The sequence below is a fragment of the Lampetra planeri genome, chromosome 37 (assembly GCF_965212315.1).
Source record: "Lampetra planeri chromosome 37, kcLamPlan1.2.h2, whole genome shotgun sequence".
Lineage (NCBI taxonomy): Eukaryota > Metazoa > Chordata > Hyperoartia > Petromyzontiformes > Petromyzontidae > Lampetra > Lampetra planeri.
In genome coordinates, this window is record NC_136143.1 from 5,759,192 (window position 1) to 5,782,388 (window position 23,197).

Sequence of the window (23,197 nt, forward strand, 5' to 3'; positions counted from 1 at the left end):
ATGAAGTACCGGTAAGTACGCTGGACACCCAGGTTGAGGCACACGTATCTTTATTACAAGTTGTCGGTACAGGACAGCACTAGAGGGGGTAGCGGCCCCCTCACCCGGATAACTGGGGATACACCCTAGCTAATCCTGACCTACTCCCAAGTCCTCCACTAACGGGCTAGGGGAGGCTAACTGGCCCGACACTGGTGAGTCGGGCTACGGTCTCCGGAGTCCCAGGGTACTGACCCTGGTTCACGGAACCACGCCTCTGGCTCGATCCTCCGCAGCCCTTACAAGGGCGGCGTCGAGGGGAGTCCAGGGCTTCTAACTAGAAGATCTTCCTTCTTCCTCCTTCGTTCCCAGACTGAGCCACGAGCTCTCTCTGTCCTCCCCCTTTATACCCCCCGTCAGGATCACAACCCCCCAGGCTGCCTGATGCGGACGTCGCTGCGGGCACCCCCCCCGTGTACTCCCGGAGCTCCGCCCACTGTGTTTATTCCCCGTTGGATCCCATGCACCTACAGCCCTCCCGTAACAACCCTACATCACTCCCCCCATTACAGCTCGCAGCCGTCCCGGCTGCAACAATTCCAATAAAGGAACATTTACCCCTCAACCCCGTGTGTGCCTCATTTTTTTTCAACAAAATGCAAATTGAACAACAACAACAAGAACAAGAAGAACAAGCACACCCCCGAAGGGAATGTCCGACGCACCCCCCCCCCCCGTATAAATACGAAATCCGTAAAAGCGCGTATATACAACTGGCCAGGAACTCCCCCAGCACACACAGCACACCCACGACACACAACGCACCCACAACACACACACCCCGCCCACACACACAACACAACACACACAATGTGGCAGGAGCGCACCACCGACGCAGCATACAGTAACCATGACACGTGAAATAAAAAAAATGTCTTCTTTTTGTATATTATAAGAGTCTGCGCATCTTAGCGCGCGTCCTTGCCGCAGGCCCGTCACACGGGGCAACCCCGGACGGCGGACCATCCGGTGGCGGCTGTCCCTTTCGAGATGAGGTCGCGATTGAAGTGGCGCGACCGTCGGCATCACCCGTGTGGGTTGTAGGGCATGAGCCCGTCATTCCCGGTGCACCTGTGGGTGGGACAGCCGGCAACACATCAGGCGAGAGCAGCGACGGACCCTCCGAGTCGGTCGACCCCCCACATGCTTGGCCCCGCGCGTGTGGAGTGGGCCCTCGCACCGCAACAAACGGTTTTAGCCTAGAGGGGTGTACAAACCACCGGCGCCTGCCCCATTTGATTCGAACGCACTGAGGCCTCAAAACCTCGACAACCTCGACGGGGCCCCGCCACGGGCGCACGAGTTTAGAGGAGGTCGCGAGTGGTACCTGGGGACAGTGCAGCCATGCCCTGTCCCCCGGCTTCCACTGCAGCACGTGCGCGCGAGCCAGCCTGAGGCGCTCGTTCGCCTTTTGACGCCTGTCAGAATTTAGCCTCGCAGCATCCCGCGCCTCAGTCAGTTTGTCAAGGTTAAATTTAACGTGTTCATCCAATTTAATTTTACCCAGCGGCGCGGGGATCTGCAGCTGTGCCGAAACAGGTGGGTCGGGTTCGCGGCCATACATAAGAAAGAATGGTGAAAATCCCGTCGCAGCATGGGGAGCCAATCTGTATGCCGCTAGAACCCCTTGAATTTGTAAGTCCCAATCAGTCTGTGAGTCCGAGACTTGCTGCGACAACATAGACGAGATGGTGCGATGCAGACGCTCGACCATCCCGTCCGTTTGCGGGTGATAAGGAGAGGTTCGAATTTTTTTTGTTCCTAGGAGATCACAGACTTGTTTTAGGAGTTTCCCGGAAAAATTTCTACCCTGGTCGGTCAGCAACCGCTCCGGAGCACCTTTGTCCATGACATAACCCTGGACAAAGGCGTCGACGATGGCTGCTGCCGACTGATTTGGCAGAGGCCAGGCCATAGGCCAGCGCGTAAAATATTCGACCCCAGTAAGCAAATATCTGTTACCCCTGGGGGTGGCGGGGAATGGCCCCAGAATGTCGAGTGCGACCAGTTCATTTACTCGGGAGACCTGGATGGACTGCAAGGGCGGGTTCGACTCCCGTGCCGGTGGTTTGCGCTGCGCACACCGAGGGCATGCTGCCAACAGATCAGTGACATCCCTTGTCATGCCTGGCCAAAAAAAATTCAGCTGGAGCAAGGCGAGAGTTTTCTGTGTCCCCAGGTGGAGGAGGCGCTCATGCGCAGCCCACACCACCTTACCCCGTAATCCCGAAGGGACCACCAGCCGGTGACGGTGGGATTTGCTGTCCCAATGCATGAGCAACCCTGCGTGCATGCCCCAAGCGTCGGCCTCACCCGTCCCCCGCCCCCTCTCCCCGGCGCGACGACGCAACGCGAGGAGGGAGGTATCCTCTATTTGGAGGCGCCCCCATTCATTAACGGGCAACCCAAGCAGGGAATCTTTCCCCTGTTCCGCGATATCATTGGTGACCAATGTTTCGTCATTGGCGGCGGCCGCCAGGACCGGAACCATCATGTCCCCTGCCGGCTTGCAACGCCCAGACCCCAGGAGGCATGCGCATTCGGAGGCGGTTGGCATCCGTGACAGAGCGTCAGCGTTGGTGTGGCGAACGCCCTTACGGTAGGTGGTTTCGAAATCGAAATCCTGGAGGACCTCCAACCATCGGGACAATTGTCCCGATGGCTGTTGAACCTTCAGGGCGTACTGCAGTGCCGCATGATCTGTGCGGACGGTGAAATGCCGACCGTACAGATATGGGCGATACTGTTGGATGAAATAGACAATTGCCAACAGTTCCCTACGGGTGACACAATATCTTTGCTCCGCTGGAGACAACACCCGACTGCCGTACGCAACCACCCGTTCCACGCCGTCAACCACCTGGGAAAGCACACCTCCAATACCCGTGTTGCTCGCGTCGGTGTCGAGCAAAAACGGCCTAGAAAAATCTGGGTAAATCAGGGGAGGAGCCTTTACCAGGGCGTCCCGAAGGGAGCAGAAAGCAGCTTCCTCCTCCTGACCCCAGTGGAACCGAACCCCTTTAGATGTTAACGCGTGTAGGGGTTTGGCAATCGTTGCAAAATTAGCGACGAAGCGTCGGTAATATGATGCGAAGCCAATAAAACTCCTGACCTCTCCCACCGAGGTGGGAGTCGGCCAGGAGCTGACACACTGCGTTTTGGCGGGATCGGTAGCAATACCCGAGCGCCCTACGATGTGCCCCAAATAACGCACCGACTCGCGTAACAAATGGCATTTCTGGGGCTTAAATTTCAAATTAGCAGCCCGCATCTTTAGGAAAACCGCCCGCAACCTCTGGAGATGTTCATCAAAAGTTTTACCAAAGACAATAACGTCATCCAAATAAATCAGGCACGATTCCCATTGCAATCCAGCCAAAACCAATTCCATCAATCGCTGGAAAGTTGCCGGCGCTGAGTGTAAGCCCATCGGCAACCGGTTGAATTGGAACAGGCCGTGCGGTGTACGGAAAGCAGTTTTAGGCTTAGAATCATCGTCCAGAGGAAGCTGCCAGAATCCCGAAAGTAAATCTAGTGTGGAGAAAAATCGCGCTCCCGCCAAGGCGTCCAGCGATTCGTCCATCCGTGGGAGCGGGTATGCGTCGGCAACCGAAATTTTATTAAGGCGCCGAAAATCCACGCAAAACCGCAACGAGCCGTCCTGCTTTTTAACCAGGACGATCGGCACTCCCCAAGGGCTGGTGGAGGGAGAAATGATGTCGGCGGCTAACATGTCATCAACAGCCGATTTGACATGGTCCTTTTCGGCGGGACTTAACCGAAACGGATTTTGGCGAATTGGCGCGCTGTCACCCGTGTCAATATGGTGACGCAGCAGGTGAGTGCAACCCAAATCATATTTATCCCGACTGAAAACGTCGGAAAATTCCCTCAGTAGCGTTCTAAGCTGTTGGCGCTCTGAATTTGTCAGGTCCGTCGATCCCGCACAAAGCGCGTCGAGCCACCCTTCATCGCTGTCCGAATGTGGGAGCATTCGGGAAGCAGTGCCAACATGGTTCGCGACAGGTTCCTCGCAGGGTACTGGCGTCGCGTGAGCGAGCACCGTCCCTTGAGGAACCACCACTGTCTGCGACCCCACATTGAGGACCGCGATGAAAGGGTCCTCGTCCCCTCTTACGACGGTCTGGGCCGGAATCAAATGAGGTGCATTAACCCCGGCCCTAGACGGTCCCAGCAAAACACCCTGATCCCCTACGCCCTTAGCGAAGGGCTTACGAAGTTTCAGAGGCACTAGCATTTGAGCTCCCGGCGGCACACTAACTGTTCTGACGACGAACGCCGGTACCGTCGCGAACGCCGTCCGAGCCGCCGCAGGGGAAGGCAGGAAGGCCATGCGTCGCCCTGACGGAAGCTCAATGCATCCTTGGTCGATCAAAATACGGATTGGCATTTTGCCTAAGAAATCCGTCCCCAGCAGGCACGGAACCGCCAGCGAGGAGGAAACGAAAATCGGCCCCGACAATTTGATGTCCCCGATACAAATTTGCGCGCGAATCTGTCCCATGATGCCCAGAGAGCCCCCGTTAGCGGCATAGAATGGGACGTTAACCGGCAGTAAGGGCCGGCTTTGTACAGGCAGAATATTGTAAATTAACTCCGAAATGATTGTCGCCGATGCCCCCGTATCGACCAGGATGCGTACCTCTACCCCGTCAATGTGTCCGACCACGGCCGACGACCCTGACGACGCGGCTACCACGCGATGGGCCAACACGGACCACTGTTTGGGCTCGATTCGAGTCCCCGCAGTGATCCGCGTTGGGCCGTCGCAACGCAACATCGGCCCCCCGTTCGTTGTGGTGCGAGAGTGTGCAACGGGTGGGTGCTTTGGCCAAACATGTGTGGTGCCGCGACTCGCCGGATCATGTTGCTGGAGCTTGGGAGGAGGAGGCCCGGCGTCCCGTCGAGGCGTCGTCCCGCGCTGTCGAGGCGAGCGGCACCCCAAGGCGACGTGGCCCCGAACGCCGCAGTTGAAACACCGCGGACCCCCCGATGGAGACGATGGACGGTCGAACCGGCTTGAGCCATCCCGGCCCGCCCGTGCTCCTTGCGCCTGTTGCCGTCGGTGGTCGACGGCGTAGAGCTCCTCCGTCTGAAGGGTGGCTGCAGCCACCGCACGCCCGGCCGATGCCCTGCTGGCTTTCCGCTGCAGGGACAGAAGGTTGGCGTGAAGGAGGCGCGCCGCCTGAAGAGAGGTCATCTCGGCGTCCTCCTGTGCGACGACAGCGATGTCCAGGTCGTCTGCCAGGAGGAGGATTTTCTCCGTGACCATCGCGTCCACGCCGTCGTCGTCCATACGGGGAAAAGCCGTTTTGGCCAGCGCCAGGAGGCTCGTCCTGTATGCCAGGGGCGACTCTTTTTCACCCCGCTTGCGGTCGTAGAACTGCTGTCTGCATTCTGCAGATGGTCCATAGACCCCAGCCAGCAGTTGTAGCGCCCTCGGCAGAGTAGAACGCTTCTCTCTTGGCGCCGATGTGAGGGCGGCGAGCGCGTCGGCGTCGAGGAGCGCCGGCAGCGCGCAGAGGGCTTCGTCGTCCGACCACCTAGCCATTTCTTGGTGGGCGATGAAGCGACGCTGGAAGCCGCCCCAGTCGCCCTCCGCGCCAACAAATTCCTTCAGCGGAGGTAGCCGTTGTTGCAGCGCAGCGTTCGCCTTGGAAGTTTGCAGGCTGTTATCCCCAGGACTCGGCTGTGCGTCGGCGCGAATGGCAGATGGAATCGCCTGTCGCAGCCGTGATGACGTTCCCGCCGCTGGCGATGATGCGGCTGTCCCAGCGAGAGCGGTGTCGGACCCAAGGTTTAGCCCGGCCACGCCCTCTGCAGCTGCCGTGGCGATGGCGGGAAATTCAAAATTGGAGTGTTCCGAAATGGCGGGAAGGCGCTCCGGTCGTCGACTCCCCTCGCCCCGTGGTGGACCACCAGCCCCCAGCCGCGTGATGTTTTCCAGCGTGGCGGCAGCGGCATACAGCAGCTCCGCCAGCCTCTCGTGAGCCAGCCGTAGCGCGTCTGGCTGCGGCCCCTCTTCATGCCGATGCTCCGGCAGGAACGCGTCAGGCCCCGGCTGTACCATGTCTTGGTGAGCCGTCTCGGGCTCAACGATTTCAGCAGTGTCCTCGTCCGGCACTCTGGCTCGAGCTGTCTGACGTGTTTCCATGTTCGTAATACTTCTGACACCAGATGAAGTACCGGTAAGTACGCTGGACACCCAGGTTGAGGCACACGTATCTTTATTACAAGTTGTCGGTACAGGACAGCACTAGAGGGGGTAGCGGCCCCCTCACCCGGATAACTGGGGATACACCCTAGCTAATCCTGACCTACTCCCAAGTCCTCCACTAACGGGCTAGGGGAGGCTAACTGGCCCGACACTGGTGAGTCGGGCTACGGTCTCCGGAGTCCCAGGGTACTGACCCTGGTTCACGGAACCACGCCTCTGGCTCGATCCTCCGCAGCCCTTACAAGGGCGGCGTCGAGGGGAGTCCAGGGCTTCTAACTAGAAGATCTTCCTTCTTCCTCCTTCGTTCCCAGACTGAGCCACGAGCTCTCTCTGTCCTCCCCCTTTATACCCCCCGTCAGGATCACAACCCCCCAGGCTGCCTGATGCGGACGTCGCTGCGGGCACCCCCCCCGTGTACTCCCGGAGCTCCGCCCACTGTGTTTATTCCCCGTTGGATCCCATGCACCTACAGGCCTCCCGTAACAACCCTACACAAACATGACTCCTTGTAAAAAAAAAGGTGTCAGTTTTGTTTCCAGATACAAGGGTAAAAAACCAATTATCAGCTGCAATGTTCTTTAACGGATCTCGCTCTCCACCTCTGCGCTGCATCCAACCCAGGCCTCTAGATGTCCCGGTTGCAGCCCTGCGCCTGGCGGAGGTGGGAGGCTTCGAGCTGCGAGCCTTCACCATCGGCGCCGCCCCCGAGCAGCTACGGCCCCCCCGTCTTGTGCGCGTCGGGCTGATGCAGAACCGCATCGTGGAGCCCACAACGGCACCCGTGGTTCAGCAGGTATAACGATCCCAAGCCACACGATGACCACAACAGCATCAGCAGAAGCAGCCAATGTTAACTGAGATACCTTTTTTTTCCATTGTACAACCGAGCCACGCTGGGGGCCTTGCTAAGCCAGCCAGGCGTGAGTCAGGAAGCGCCAGGTTTTTCCACTGCAGAAGCCGAGCCGTGCCGTCGACGTCACGTGCAATGACTATGTCAAGACTCAAGTAGATACTGTGTCCTCAGTGTACTGACTTGACGTTACACGCAATGAATGGGTCATTCCCCTCACGCCTGGCCCTGCTTGGCCCCTAGTGAGATTCAGATGTCGTGTCAGGCCAGTGTATAACTGATTGGTTCTGACTTGGCATGGCAAATTTGCACTGGCTCGGCTCAGATGTGTCAGTGGAAAAGGGATATGCATTTCCGTGATGTCTCCATAATGTTGTGAGGCCAGTTGCACTTTAAAATCATGCCCTGAGGTGAAAGCTCCCTCAGTTATTTAACCGATTCGGTGTCTGGCAGATGTGACCCCTTGCGATTCAATGAAATGTTCCGATTTGGGGCCATGATTTAATTTGAGAATAAATTATTTTTTACATTGTGGTAAATGTAGTGGCCTCTAATGACTACAGGGGTAAGGCGAAACTCATTACATACACCAACTATGAGTCTAACATTAGTGATTCTCATGTGGATGCATGGCGAATGTAAGAATATTTTTTTTATTGATGAATAGATTCATCTGTTGAGAACATCCTGTTGGTGTTTTAAATTTCCACCACTGGCTTAGAATTACAAATAAGAGATGACCACCATCCAACGTTCGCTTGAACAAAAGACGACAGGAGGCCGCCGTGATGCACAGTTCCCCCTGTATTGCACAGCGCTAGATATGTGATTGAATGTAGATGCTGTATAACTACAAATCGCATTGCAAATTGTATGAGGGTCTGAATGTGGGATTGAGTTGACCTTTCGCGCGCTTGCTGTACCTGGCGCGGGTGCTGCGTGCGTGTGCTTGGCAGGTATCCGCATTGCACAAGCGTCTTGCGAGCATGGTGGAGGCGGCCGCCCTCTGCGGGGTGAACATCGTTTGCTTCCAGGAGGCCTGGAGTGAGACACGCAGGCAGAATCACTCGCCGCGCAACGTCACATGACGTTACCGACATTTCCTTTCCTGTTTCAAGTTTCAAGTTTTCATTTATTAGGTGTAGCCCTGTGAGCCATGCGGCTCTTGAGTCGGGTGCAACCGCAACAAACAAAATGTGAACAGAGAACACCTTAAAGCGACGACACGCTAACAGAAACATCCTGGAAAAACCAGCAAATCTTCCAGAAAAAAAACCACTGGATTACAACGCTGTGTGCAAAAATCCCAATATGATGCAAGTCAAACAATAACAACCATAAGACATAATAATAATAATAGGGTTTTTCCCCTCCTTTCTGGCAACAAAACTGAAACCTCCCCACAAGGATTCATGTCTGCATTAACCACAATACTTGCAGTCAATATGCAAACAAAAAACACACTATGATAATATATGCATTGCAGACATTAATCCTTGTAAAAAATGGGAAAACCCCTATTATTATATTTTGGTACTGAAGGTCGAAGAGGAGTTTTTGATATCTTTGGCAGGCCTCGCATTAACAGACACTTTGGCGTTATCTGATGCTTACACGAATAATAATATTAGTTTATAATTATTCTTGCATTCAGGTGCTAAAATGAGAAACAGTGTGGCCAGGTTGAAAATATGCCCCTCGAGTGTCAGATTTGTGCGGCTAAGGCAATTGTAGCAATGGATAACTATTGCCGTTTTGAAGAGGTAGGCCTGATGTGGCTATTGGACATAGGTTCTCCCAGCCCTGGTGTAGAGTAAATGTTATGGATTCTGGTGACTAGTATGTGTATGATCTTCTGTTGATACTGGAAATGTGAGGTACATTAAATATTTAAAATATAAGCATAGGCATATGGATAATAATTTCAGAATCAAGTCTAAGATTGGGGTTAAGTTTTGGGCACTAGTTCATGATTGAGGTATGTTGAATCCTGATTATTTGCGAAACCAATACTTTAGCGCATATTATTTCGGCTAAGAGAATGTTCACATTGGGTGTGACCAATCACAGCACTTGAAGAATGCATGTTTCCTTTCATTGAGACGTAAGAATGTGCGAGATCTACATTCATTTTCATTTGGCAAACCTTTTGATGGATTTTCCTCAGTTCTCCAAGTCAGGGTACCAATTCTGCCTCAAGGGCAGAGGTTGAGGGTAAAGGTGAGTCTTTTTTGGCAGGGTTATGGCCAGAGATTGCACTCCAACGAGCGAATGAGCTGCGCTATCTGTACTGGCGGACGGAAAGCAATTTTACGCACCGATTGGCAGCGGAAAGTGGTGACCTGCTTCAAGTTAGCTATGTCAATCATTGGATTCATATAAATTGGGGGCTTTCCATCCAATAACTTGGGAGCCATGCATATTCAGCATGGCTCCCAGTGGCTTCTGCTGCAGTAAATCAGCTTTTTCTGCAGTACATCAGGCAGCTTGGCCATTACATTTTCAGAGTGAGTGGCCAGGAGGGCTTGGTGGTATGACCTCCCAGTTTTATGTTGGTTTCTATGGCTTATTTCATCCGAACGTTTCAGACCATTGATGAGTAATAACCAGCTAGGCTGGAATATCTGAGGTTTTTCTGAGTATCGTGCCACCTTTATAGAGAATGCTAAATCAGTTGTCCACATGCTACTTGTAGACATAAACTAATGCTTTCAGATTGCAAGCAGCATATCATTGCATTTCTAAATCATGATACAACTTTTCATAATGTGGTGTACAATTTTCCTCTGAATTATGAGCACTATATGCCATGCTGCCAGGAAATGTAATTCGTTATTGAGATGGCTGGGAGGCTCAGGGGTCAGAGCACTTAGCGGCAACTGATGAGATTATGGGTTCAAATCCAGGTTGCCATCAGTGATTAAACTGGGTTCTCAATAGTAAAAGGGTTGATGGTCTCTGTCTGGTCATCAATGACAGCACGTACACCAAAAAAAAACAATTAAATTACATTTTTCACTTAAGTTGGTGAAATTCCAGCATTGATAATTAAACAATTTGATTTCACTGTCATGTGTTGAAAATGTATCCGTGGTTGGAAATATGGGAAAGTACATTTCCCCGCTTAGTGCACTGTGTAATGTATATATCTATGTTGAACTTCTTTCGCACCGTACGTAGCCAACCGTGCTAATGGGAGGTGCTATGAAATAGGTGGCCCGAGTTCAGTCCTGGCCACATGTAACATCAGAGTTGAATATTTGAACTGGTTATGGGCTTCCGTTAGGTCAACTCAGCCTTAAATTAACACTGGGGAAAGAAAAGCGATCGCGTGTGGTGTTGGCCACATCTCCCCCTCGTGTGCCATTCCGGCCTTCATAGGCTCTCATAAACAGCACCTGCCCCAACGGTCTGTGAGAGGGTGCACAGGGGATCTTTGTTTTTGATGTTTTTTTTTCAGCCATGCCATTTGCGTTTTGCACCCGGGAGCGGTTACCTTGGACTGAATTTGCCGAGTCTGCCGAGGATGGACCAACCACCCTCTTCTGCCAGGAGGTACACCTAATGAACAGCGTGTGCGTGTCTTCAGCGCACTGCTTGCACGAAGAAATTCTAACGTTTAAGTATCGATACTTTTTATTGGTGGATGAAACGTTCACCAATTGACAAACATTTCTCTAGAGCATGTTATAACGGAAAATTAATACAGGTAGGAACAATAGTTCCACACTGCCCACCAGGGATTATTTGTCTGTCGTGCATAGCCCCTCCCAAACATGTACGCTCCCGGATTGGTTGAAGTGCGTCACGTGCCGCGAGCTTTGTGTCGTGCACGAATGCGCTGTCCAACCAAGTTCCTACCTGCCCACTCCGAAGGAACGTGTTTGCTCCCGAGTATAAACAAAGGTCACACGATGAAATTATACTATTTCAGTATCATTATTTTTTTTGCTACTGGATGGAGCGATGGTGCAGTGGTTAGCGCACTACACTATAAACCCTGAGTTTGATTTTCAGCCACCGCTAGCATCAGTGGTAAGTGATGGGCCCCATCTTTCAGAAAGCCGCCCTGACCAGCGTGGTGAAATATGGTCAAACAACATGCATTATCGACGCGGCGTGGGAATGCCTTGATTCATTCGTGAATCGACTAAGGGCTGTAATTTAATAACTTATTCTTCCTTGCAGTTTTTTGAGTTGGAGAAATTATTTGTCATGGAATTGACGTTTAAGTGCATCTGTTGGAGAGTATAGCCGTTGTACTGTTTATGAGTTTACTTTTTTTTTTCCTGAGTGACTTTAAATAATTTATCATTTCTAACACAAGGTATTCTGGGAACCAAAGTGAGGTTTAGGGTACAACGTGATCATGTGCTTGCCTCCGAGTATATTCAGACTACTTTGACTTAATGCCGATTACACTGAATGTGGAAGAATGTCGAACAATTCGTACACAACAAAGCCTATCCATTTGTCATTTCACATCGGAAAATCCTTTCGTGTCCAGAAAACCAACTGGCCATTCATTGCAGCGTGCTGTCTTTGAGATAGATGCATCGTTTTGTAATTTTGCAATGCCTTAAAAAAAATCCTGGCTTTTCCTTCCAAATCCTTGCGGCACGCTCGTGCATCACGTCACAGCTGGCACGTCGATACAATGTGGTGGTGGTGTCTCCCATCCTGGAGAGAGATGAAGTGCACGGCGACACGATCTGGAATACGGCCGTGGTCATCTCAAACACTGGCGCCGTGCTTGGCAAGACGCGCAAGAACCACATCCCTCGCGTCGGCGACTTCAACGAGGTAACATCTGCAGAATACGATGCCTTCTGATTCATCATTGTCAGCGCGGCGGTCTATCCACTGCTGAATGAAGGCTTCCCAAAGCCCTCGTCATCCGTCTTGGTTTTGCAATGCAAACGTCTATCTTGAAAAACTACGCACAAGTAGATGTCATGCCTCTCGGGTGTGTTCCCTCCTTTAGCTGCCATTCCATTGTTAATCTTGGCCACTGGTCAGCATCCCTGCTAGTGACCTTTCCTGTTCAAGCACGCTTGCTTTTGTCAATAATAGTTATGATGTCTATAACTTGGATTCCAAGTATATAGCGGATACACTCAGGTGGCATCTCAGCATCATCCCAAGTACAGAATGGCGACCTTTCCTCGAACAAGCACTCGCAGAATCGTGCTTACATGGACCCCAGACTATCGACGGGAATTACACTTGAGAGACGGAAAGACAAGTGCATGGCTTAGAGAACATATATGCCTTGTCATAGTCTCAAAAACTAAATCCCTCGTGATCTAGCCGTGTGTAGAATCTGTCTACAAATCGGAGCTGGCGCGATGAAATCCGCTCGTGTACAGCTGCTAAGCGGATTGTTACATCGCACCGGTGGCTTCGTGCCACCGGTGATCACGAGCAGTCCTCATTGCTTGAGCATAGAGACTGACTCTGTGGGATATATGTTGCAGTGAGCTGATGAGGATCCACAATCGGCGTTATCATCGGCCTGTTACAAATGCTCACGGATATCATCGTTTTGGACGATTTACACTGCTGCAATTTAAGACGCGCCCACGTTTAATGGCTGAAATTGAAAATTGTTATTTCTACCAAGATACTTATCTTTATAGAACAGCATTGCATATGTCTGTTTCATAAAAAAAAAGATTCCCTTGCAGTAGCTTTTTATGGGAAATTGTATTCATTAGTTGGTAATTGCTATTAAAAATAAGCTCACTGAAATTTAACTAAAATTCAAACTTTATACTGCTTCATGTTTTTACGTTATGTAATCATTCGTTTTAAGATAATTTTAAGTTTCATATTTTGACCGTGTGCTGTTCATCCGACTCTATATCACAATGTGTACTTTACTGATTTCATGATCCAGGTTTTGCTTGGAATATAGAAATTTAGTGGAGATCTTTGGTTCGAATCCAGGCCGCTGCCTGTGTTTAAACCGTTCTCAAATTTATGGTCCCAACCCAATCAGAAGTGACTGCACACACAAAAAAACACCCTCCATATTAAAGTTGTTTTTTGCACTTGACTGGCAAAATTCCGTCTCTGAGAATTAAAAACATCGGTTTCACACGCCCTCTACTGTGTGTTTATTTTGTTAAAAGGTCACGAAGCATTTTGCAGAAGTTTTGTGAAAATATGGCATGGTGGGTCATTTCTAACACAGAGGGCATTCTACTGTGTGGGATTTTCGAATAGATTATTCATCCCCATGACGTGATACCAATTTCCAAAAATATATATAAACTGGTAAAAAAAAACCTTCAAACATATAAACGAGAATTTTAGTCCCAGTGGGTTCTCTCCTGGTTTACAAAAAAGATCTGAGCATCTCCTTTTCTAACCTCTTTCCCTTTGCGTGGTGGTGGTCGTGCCGGCCAAAGTCGACATACTACATGGAGGGGAACACGGGCCACCGCGTGTTCCAAACACAATTCGGACGCATCGCCGTCAACATCTGCTACGGCCGCCATCACCCGCTCAACTGGCTCATGTACGCAGAGAACGGTGCCGAGATCGTCTTCAACCCCTCCGCCACCATCGGTGGGCTGAGGTGAGCTCAAGAGCTGACCTTTAACACCACCAACCTGGCCACATTGAGCCAAGAAGAAGCACATGCCAGAGGTCGCAACCGGGTACCCGATACCCGTACCCTACCCGATACCCGGCTACCCGTACCCGGCCGGGTACGGGTACGGGTAGCTGTTTGCGACCCTGGTGCGGCCGGGTACGGGTAGGCTGTGAGTCACTGGTGAGTAACCGTTTGTCACTCATTTCGGGTAGGGTACGGGTACCCGTACCCGGCTGGGTACGGGTACGGGTACCCATTTGCAACAACTAGTGCGGCCGGGTACGGGTACGGGTAAGGAATCAAAACCCGTTTGCGACCTCTGGCACATGCATGCGTTATTGACTCCAGCATTTTCTGAATGATGGAGCAAATTCGTTTTTAAACTTTTTTCTTTATTTATGTAATCTCGTGGTTCAGAGGTTAGAGCAATTAGCTGGCACTATTGGGATCCTGAGCTTGAATACAGGCAGCTGTCTGTGATTAAACAGAAAAACCTAAGAATATATAAGAATATGAATTCTTAAGTGTAGTCAGCAAACTAAAAACTATACTAAAACTATTTTTTATTTTACCAGGCCACAAATGATAACTCAACGAAGTGGCTTAACACGTGCAAATTCATAGCAGCTTAATACTCAGCCTGATCACCAATGCCTGGCCAAAATAGCCAACGTATTAAATGTCATCCTGTAATTAACTCGGTTAAATCCCAGCTCTGAGAGTCAGAATATCGATGTGACTGTTTCGCGACAAAAGTTACTCTCGTGTGGCAGAGCGGGTGGGAAAGTCTACTGTGTGAAGCAGGCCACTTTAAGGGATCTCGGAGGGAACTGATAACCACCTCCGTGGGCAGTTCTTCAGCATGAAGAGTTGCACTGCCGTGTCTCGTGACATGACGCCGATAGCACAATAAAGGATAAAGTTGGGTTAAATGAAATAATTATAATAAAAGACATATTCGCAGCATCTTTGTTTTTGGTAAATGTAACTTACTTTAAGATAGTGTTGTTGCTTTAAATTACTTCTCTTATGGAAATCATTTTCATGACCTTTGTTGTAGTGCAGCAACTATACGAGTAAACTGTATCCTGGCAAGTAGTAGGGTTTTTACCCTTTAAACGGGTACAAAACTGACACCTTTATACAAGGTATCATGTTTGCAATAACCACAACACAAGCAGTCAAAATGCAAACAAAAATAAACAACTCTGATAATGATATGCACTGTCCTTGAAGTTGATTGGTCCACACATGAGACAGCTTTTCTTAGAGCCTAGTCTCCATTGGTGTTAGACCAGAAGACGCCAAAAGGCGTACAACTCAAAAACAGCGCACTATCAGAGTATTGAGAGCTCGGGGATAAGCATTTACACTATGAGACCTCCTTTACCATTGGAAAAATATAGTAGTAGGTTTTTACCCTTTAAACTGGTACAGAACTGACCAAAACTGACCAGTTTAAAGGGTAAAAACCTCCTACTATATTTTGCCACTGGTAAAGGAGGTCTCATAGTCTATCCTGGCAAGTTATGGTGGAAAAAACAACAGAGTATTTGCCATTTAACACGGAGCCTGCATTCCTTTGACCACAGTTTGGAAGAAAGTTAGTCATGTTGGGAAGTGTAAACGGACAAGCAAATTTTGTGCCGGTGGCACACACCACTGGAAAGGGGGGGATGAGGGGGGAAGTAGGGTCAATGATGCCATTTATAGAAAATGAACAGGAAAGGAACGAGATAAGAGAAATAAATAGAAAATAAGAGGACGTCTTACGGAAAGGGAACAGAGAAACGGGACCAAACGGAACCAAAGGGCCTCGGCGTTGCTGCTCTAAGCAGCGTCTGTTCTCAAAGTGGGCGGGAAGTGGGGAGGGATTCAGAGTGGGGGTGGCCACAGAGGTCACGCAAATTTACGCGAGGCTTAAGATGATTTAGATATATAGATGAACATACAAATCGTGAAGCAGTTCCAGTGGTCCGGCAAATGCTGCTGGAGCATTCTTTTTCAAATATAAACCCATCGCGTTAGTCGATTTCCTTTTTTTGATATGTATTACACTGAGAATGGTAACTCGAACGTCGAATGCACATAGTTAATACATTTTATCTTATTGCAACATCTCACTAATTGTTGCACCCAAGATATCGGCAGTGCTGGCTCAGTGAGTCATAAGGCCACCACCTAGCAGTAATCAACATTTGTTATCCCTGATATCTGGGCATCAACAGTCTTGGATCTCCATCTATTCCTGTCCCTTGTTTTTTTCTGGTAATATTATGCACTTCACATTCTTGGATCTTTCGGTAAAGTCACGTAGAAGGAAAATAAAATAATAAAATAAATCATTATAAAATTCTCACGACGTTTCGGCCACAACACAAGCAGCCGTCGTGAGAATTGTATAGTTGTATTTTTATTATTTTATTATTTCCCTTCTACGTGACTTTACCGAAAGATCCAAGAATATGAATCCCTGCAGTCACGAAAGCTTTAAATCGAAATTATGGACTTCATCTTTCCTTGTGAACCAAACCACTTCATCTTGGGCGTTTTCTCCCCAGCTACTCACATGCTGTGCGGTATCCAATTTTAAAAATGACTTTCTTACAGAATTATATAAAGTGGCCTGAGAGTTTTTGGCTTTCTAATTTCATTACTGTCAATGTCAGACAAATACAGCTCTTTATCTATAGCCCTGTTACAGAGTATGGATTAACTTAAATAATACTGTCCAGTTGGGTTTGTAACGCCATCATCAAATGTCAGCCCTGAATTCAGTTACGGTCAAAAATAGCATACTTGTAACTTGATGTGAAAACGCATGTATGTTTAAAAAACACATTCAAAGTTAAACTTTCCAGCCAATACTTGGTCATAAAAATATATACACACAGTAAATACATGCATCATCAACCGTGATCAATTCACTGCTGGATGAAGGCCTTACCCAAGCCGTCACCATGTTTCACGGTTTTGCAAATAAAACAAACCCACGTGGCACCTGCACACGAGTTGATTTCATTGCTGAGTCTTTACGGTCAACGTTCTCTCTCCATTCCTCGACGTGGTACTATTCACACAAATCAATACGGTTAGAACAATTACTGTATGTGTCATATATATACACACACAGTGTCTATTTTACTAGGCTGCCCTTGTGACAACTTAACTTTCCTGATGACCAAGCATGTGTGGGTGTTGTCCTGAACCCCATCCAGTGCGGACTGAGAGAATGTTCGAAATGATGTGTACGGTCGTCTGCCAAGTTTATCTTACTTGTGGAAAAGTCAGCGTTGTTTGACTAAAACTTTTGTTTAGAATTATATTTATGCGTGTTGAAAGCTGCTGCGGTAGTATGTTCAGGGCATGTGAGAAATAAGCACCGTTGATGTCAAATAAGGTCACAGCATATTAGTTACCAACCGGGCGTGGAGGAGGAATCATCTTCTTAGGTTTTTTCGGTAAAGTCACGTAGAAAGTAAAATAAAATAAAAACAAAAATCACGACGTTTCGGAGGCAACACAAGTCTCCGTCATCAGGTGGGACCGTCACAGCCAGATTAGCTGTACAGCTGAGTCTTTACGGTCAACGCTAGCTGTACAGCTAATCTGGCTGTGACGGTCCCACCTGATGACGGAGACTTGTGTTGCCTCCGAAACGTCGTGATTTTTGTTTTTATTTTATTTTACTTTCTACGTGACTTTACCGAAAAAACCTAAGAAGATGATTCCTTGCAGTCACGAAAGCTTCAAATCTAGAGGAGGAGTAAGTTTGTGCCCGTCGTCATGATCCGTCATCGATAATTATATACTGTACGTATCCACTCATAGTAAAGCTTCACAAAATGCATGCTCACCGTCGTTTTATTGGAATGATAAAAAAAATGCTTGCACTTTTATTTTCTGCTTTAAATTAAATGCAAGCAAGCTAAAAAAAAAATACCTGATAGGCCTTGAAAACATATGAATTTTTCATTGTTTTTTTTTTAAACAAATCTCAGGCCTTATGTCACCAAGCACCTGCTGGTAGTGTGCATGAAGCAGCTTAGCATGATAACTTTGATGCCACATTGCCTCCACAATCAGCCCATATTAAATAGATGTATGGACTATTTAACTTAAATGCAGATTTTATGTCTAAAACACAGAGCAAACTGCTTGACGTAAATGCCGTTTGCAGCACATCGACGGGGTGCGAGCTAAAACATGTTAGATGTTCCACTGCTTCTGTTTAAGCCTTTATTTTAATTTGGAATGCTTTCCTTACACAATACCGCAATTCTAATTCATCATTGGCCACGATGGAGCCACTGCTGGATGAATCTCAGGACGGTCCGATATTGGAATATTTGGCCATTACATTGATGAGTGTTTGGTATTATGTGGGAAAAAATAGGGGTACGTGGAAAAAACCCACACATTCAAATTGCCACTTATGTACATTGAACTTCTTTTGCACCGTACGCAGCTAACCGTTCTAATCGGTGGTGCGGGGGAAGGACTACGAACCCAACACAAAAAGCAGTTCTAAGAAAATTAGTTTTCGATCTAGATTCATAATCCACAGACAGACAGGAATTCAGTGAGAAGAGCAAATCTATCTGTGGACCGCAACCGGCGTTTTACTGGCATCTACTGGCCACCTCGCGCTCTGACAGCCCCACACAAACAGAACCTGTTGTTTTTCGATTTAAAGCTTTCGTGACTGCAGGGATTCATCTTCTTGGTTCTTTCGGTAAAGTCACGTAGAATGGAAATAATAAAATAATAAAAATAAAAATAATAAAATAATTCTCACGACGTTTCGGCCACAACGCAAGCAGCCGTCCTCAGGTGGAGAGCAGGTCTGTCGAGTAGACAGAGTCATTCAGACTCAGTGGAACATCTACTCGATAGACCTGCTCTCCACCTGAGGACGGCTGCTTGCGTTGTGGCCGAAACGTCGTGAGAATTATTTGAATTTTTATTATTTTATTATTTCCATTCTACGTGACTTTACCGAAAGAACCAAGAAGAAGCACCTGTTGTTGTCACGTTGAGAGTCACACGAACACCTACGCTTCACTGTGTTTATAATTACAGCATTTGTATTAATGCCACTGAGTATACATTTCCTACAATAGGTCTGTAATTTTCAACGAAACCACTTGATGATTATTGCGTGCTACACATTTTATCGCTGTAAAAAAATGAGCACGCATGGCGATTTAATAACGTGTAGGTTACAGCCTGCATTTACGCAGCATATAATGTTTCTGAAGCACTCACTATTACAAAGGATTTACAGTGAGATAATGAAACAAACAATATAACCCCGTTGGTAAGTGAAGAATGAGGCACGTGCCGGAGGTGATGTCAGACAGATGAGCCGCGGGATGATGGAGTTTCATCAGATGCACTGCATCCGAACTTCCTAGCTCATACCTTACCGCTCAACACTAAAAAGGGCCTTGGATTTTTTTTTTTAAACCAAGATAGATCAGCGGGTTTTTAACTCCTCTGACATAATGATCAATCAGGAGTGGCAGAAAGCCAATGTGTCATTTTAAGCCCCTCAGTGCAAGCCAGTAAATCCATTGGCCCATTGCGCTTGCATACAAGTGATGGAGGCATAAAGACTTGTAGGTGTGGACACAAATGAGGCTGGTTCGATGTGCGTTTGACATCATTAGCCTGAAACTTGCCTCCATTTTTACTTGCCTATTTCATTACCAATTTACAACCCTTTTTGTCAAGCCATTGCTGAATAAAGCCCTCCCCAAACCGATTCGGTTGTGGGGATTGAGCTGGCCGTGCTTCACTGCGCTGGTCAGTATGGGTTGGTCAAGCGATGGGGTAGGTGAAGGGGCAGGATATAATGCGCCACTCTAGTGATGTTAGCCGTGGTCGGGAATTGAACTCTGTTCGCTGAGTTCGTAGTGCAGTGTGCTAACCACTGTGCTAACCGCTGCACCACCACTGCACCCTTTGACTTGCATCGTTTTAAATGAATTACTGTATTTCGATTTAAAGCTTTCGTGACTGCAGGGATTCATTTTCCTGGTTCTTTCGGTAAAGTCACGTAGTGAGAATTTTATTGTTGTATTTTTATTATTTTATTATTTCCCTTCTACGTGACTTTACCGAAAGAACCAAGAATACAATTACTGTATATTTTCATGTTGTCCACTTACAGTAATGGTTACCCAGAATTCCATTCAAGAAAGATCATGAAACTAATTTAATACTGCTTAAGGACATTACAATTTAATCGAGTGAGAAAAACCGTGTATCCATTTCCACTGTGACGTATGCACAGCTTACTCGTCTCACAATTCAAAGCTACAGTTCCAGTTCCCATTTATTATAAACACATTCTTACGTTGTACTTTACTCAACAGTATTGTACGAAGAATGTCAAGTCATTTACGACTGCTGCACAAACACGACCAAGAAAGGCACCCTAATAGCATGTCGAGACAAAGGCATTTCAATCCATGAAATGAACGTGTTCGATGACGATCACCTGCTGTTGCGTTTGTGTCGCTCATTGGGCGACATTCGAGATGATGGATTCGGGGAGGCCGAGCTCACGTGCCTCGTTCAGGGGACGAACTGCGCGTGGCCGAGCGTGTTAATCGAGCGGCGGCTGACATCGTGCGCTGCCAGCGCTGCAAAGCGTTCTTGTTCAAATCTCCGCGTGTCGCCAGAGAATGAAGTAGTGATCCGACTGGAATGCCGCTGTGAAATGAGAAATTATTTTTCATTCCAAACAAACATGAAAAGTGCATGGATACAATTTTTTTTTATCACAGGGCTCTGATGTTTCATTTTAATGGTTTAATCCACAAGACCCCTTTCCATAAACCCTTGTTTGTTGTAAGAGTGGAGATGAATGGTGGTCTGTAAGGTTGAGCCATTCATCTTTCGACTCTGCAGTTGCCCTTAAAATCCGTTGCAGGTTAGGGAAATATCAGCCCGACCTTTAGTGTTCAAGGAAAGATGAATCAACAGAGCTTCAATAATTCCGGCATCTTAATTTTGTATTAGAGCGCTTGTCGCTCCAGTTAGCGTACTGCGCTATGAACCTGGCAACCTGAGTTTCATTCCGGGCCACGGCTAATATCGGTGGCGAGTGATACCAGGGCTTCTGCCCCTTCACCAACCCGCACTGCCCAGCGTGGTGAAGTATGGTCAAACATCCCCCATGATGACATGGCATGGGGAGGCACTCCTATCACGTGTTTGTATTGTTTGTTGTTGTAATGATCTTACCCACCCAACTGGACATCAGTGAAAAAGAGCTTTATTGCTCGTCGGATTCCTCCAGTATAAATACATATTCTGATTATGATCCAGCAGTGGAATGACAAAAGGGGCTGTACATCATGTTTTAGTTGTTTAGAGTATATAATATAGTATCACTCCACAATATATAATGTTAAATTTCGATTTAAAGCTTTCGTGACTGCAGGGATTCATATTCTTGGTTCTTTCGGTAAAGTCACGTAGAAGGGAAATAATACATTTTCTTGCTGTGGTTTTCACACCTGATGATGATTGCTTGTGTTGCAATCGAAATGTGACTTTACCGAAAGAACCAAGAATATGAATATAAAATGTACCCAAAAAAGTGTTGATTTTACTTTGGCATTGGAGCACAAATCACATATTACACAAACTCAATCTATTAGTCTATAACACTACCATAAAAGGAAAAGTGGATGACAACATTTTGGGCAAAGCAGATCTTGACTTAAAATTTCCCAAAACGCTGCCTATATAATTTAATTTTGTATTACTGTATTTTTAAAAGCGTAATCTCAGTGTGCTCTCTGAATCTGTGCACTGCTGCACTACATTTGTACCACTATAGTCATCAGCCTACGTGGTATCTCTGACGGATTTATAAGGGTTTCAACGCCAAAGCAAAACACGCATTGAATCACTGCATTTGAATCTCCACAGTGAGCCGCTGTGGGCCATCGAGGCAAGGAACGCTGCCATCGCTAACCACTACTTCACCTGCGCCATCAACCGCGTCGGAACGGTGAGCCTGCCAGACTCCAAAAACGCCCGGGGTCCTGAGCTTTACAGGCCTGCTCTGGATTGAAAGGATTCAGAGGTCAAAGTTGAGCTGACGTCCACCAGCGTTGGCTTTGCCGTTCCCATGTCCGTGCGGGAATTCACAATGGCGAGAGATAGACGCAGCACTGTGTGTGTGCGTGTGTGGCTGCCTTGGCTGCGCTTTTCATAAGATGATATTTTTTTGGAAGTGGTTAAACGTTCATTGATTGCTAGCCAAGTAATTTCGACACGTTTGTCAATTTTGGAAGACGCAGAGATGTGCTCGGCTGCCATCACATGATCGACTATGTCATTATTTTCTCATGCGGCCCCATCTCCCCCCCCCCGGACCCACCTCACTGTCAAACCATTATCAATCCAACCTCTACCTACTAAAGCAACATCGTACTGGAGTTACAACGATGCTTCGGTCAAGGTGACCGTGTGGCTCAGAGGATGGCGTGGGCACAGCTAAGCTCTTGAGGTCGAGTCTGTGTTCCAGCCGCCCAAGATTGATCCTGGTTCTCAGCTTGTAGCGAGCTAATTGTCTCAGTCCAGCCACCAAATATCTTGCACGCAAAAAAATCCCCATCATATTAGCGCTGCGACATGTGGCGAACACTGTGGAAAGCCTTGAAACGTGTGGATATAGAAGGCTCTTGAAGTGACTCCAGAAAATAAGTAACGTCATATTCCCGGTCTGATCTCTTGACAGGGTGATGATACAATGCTAGCCGCTGCAGAGAGCCAATTAGAAATACATTCATTTCAAGACTTGACAACAACACAATACATAATTGGGGGAAAAAATGCCTCGGTCAAAGGTTAAGGTTGTCTTTCAACTCATGTCCATATTTTGTTTGGTTTGTGTGTTTAATTTAGTGTGATGTTAATTGCGTTGCATTGTAGCCACTGCTGATCGGCATTGGTGTTTCGATGCTGATATGGCGGTAGCCCGTTTGCTACTTGTTTGCAGAGGTTTGCAGTTCGAGCCCGGTGGCCGCCCTGATTAATACTGTGGGTGTATTAGCCATTAATACGTGCTATCTGCTTCACAGTGGATGGTAAATATTCCTTGATGTCATCTTCTTGGTTATTTCGGTAAAGTCACGTAGAAGAGAAATAATTAAATAATAAAAATAAAACATAATAAAATAATTCTCACGAAGTTTCGGCCACAACGCAAGCAGCCGTCCTCAGGTGAAAACCATTCAGACGCTGTCTCCCCGACAGACCTGGTCTTCACCTGAGGACGGCTGCTTGCGTTGTGGCCGAAACTTCGTGAGAATTATTTTATTATGTTTTATTTTTATTATTTTATTTTTTCTCTTCTACGTGACTTTACCGAAAGAACCAAGAAGATGAATCCCTGCAGTCACGAAAGCTTTAAATCGAAATTCCTTGATGTTATTCGAAAAAGAGT

The 23,197-nt window shown here is 47.8% G+C and overlaps 1 protein-coding gene across 1 annotated transcript in view; it reads left to right on the forward strand.

Moving 5' to 3' along the window:
• UPB1 (beta-ureidopropionase 1) overlaps nucleotides 1–23,197 on the forward strand; it is a 37,016-nt gene that overhangs the window by 3,728 nt on the left and 10,091 nt on the right. Inside the window, exons 2-7 of the mRNA XM_078611875.1 lie at nucleotides 6,899–7,070; nucleotides 8,084–8,171; nucleotides 10,588–10,682; nucleotides 11,769–11,930; nucleotides 13,541–13,710; nucleotides 21,676–21,757. Of these exons, the coding sequence (XP_078468001.1) occupies nucleotides 6,899–7,070; nucleotides 8,084–8,171; nucleotides 10,588–10,682; nucleotides 11,769–11,930; nucleotides 13,541–13,710; nucleotides 21,676–21,757 (769 nt within the window). The remainder of the gene's footprint in view (nucleotides 1–6,898; nucleotides 7,071–8,083; nucleotides 8,172–10,587; nucleotides 10,683–11,768; nucleotides 11,931–13,540; nucleotides 13,711–21,675; nucleotides 21,758–23,197) is intronic.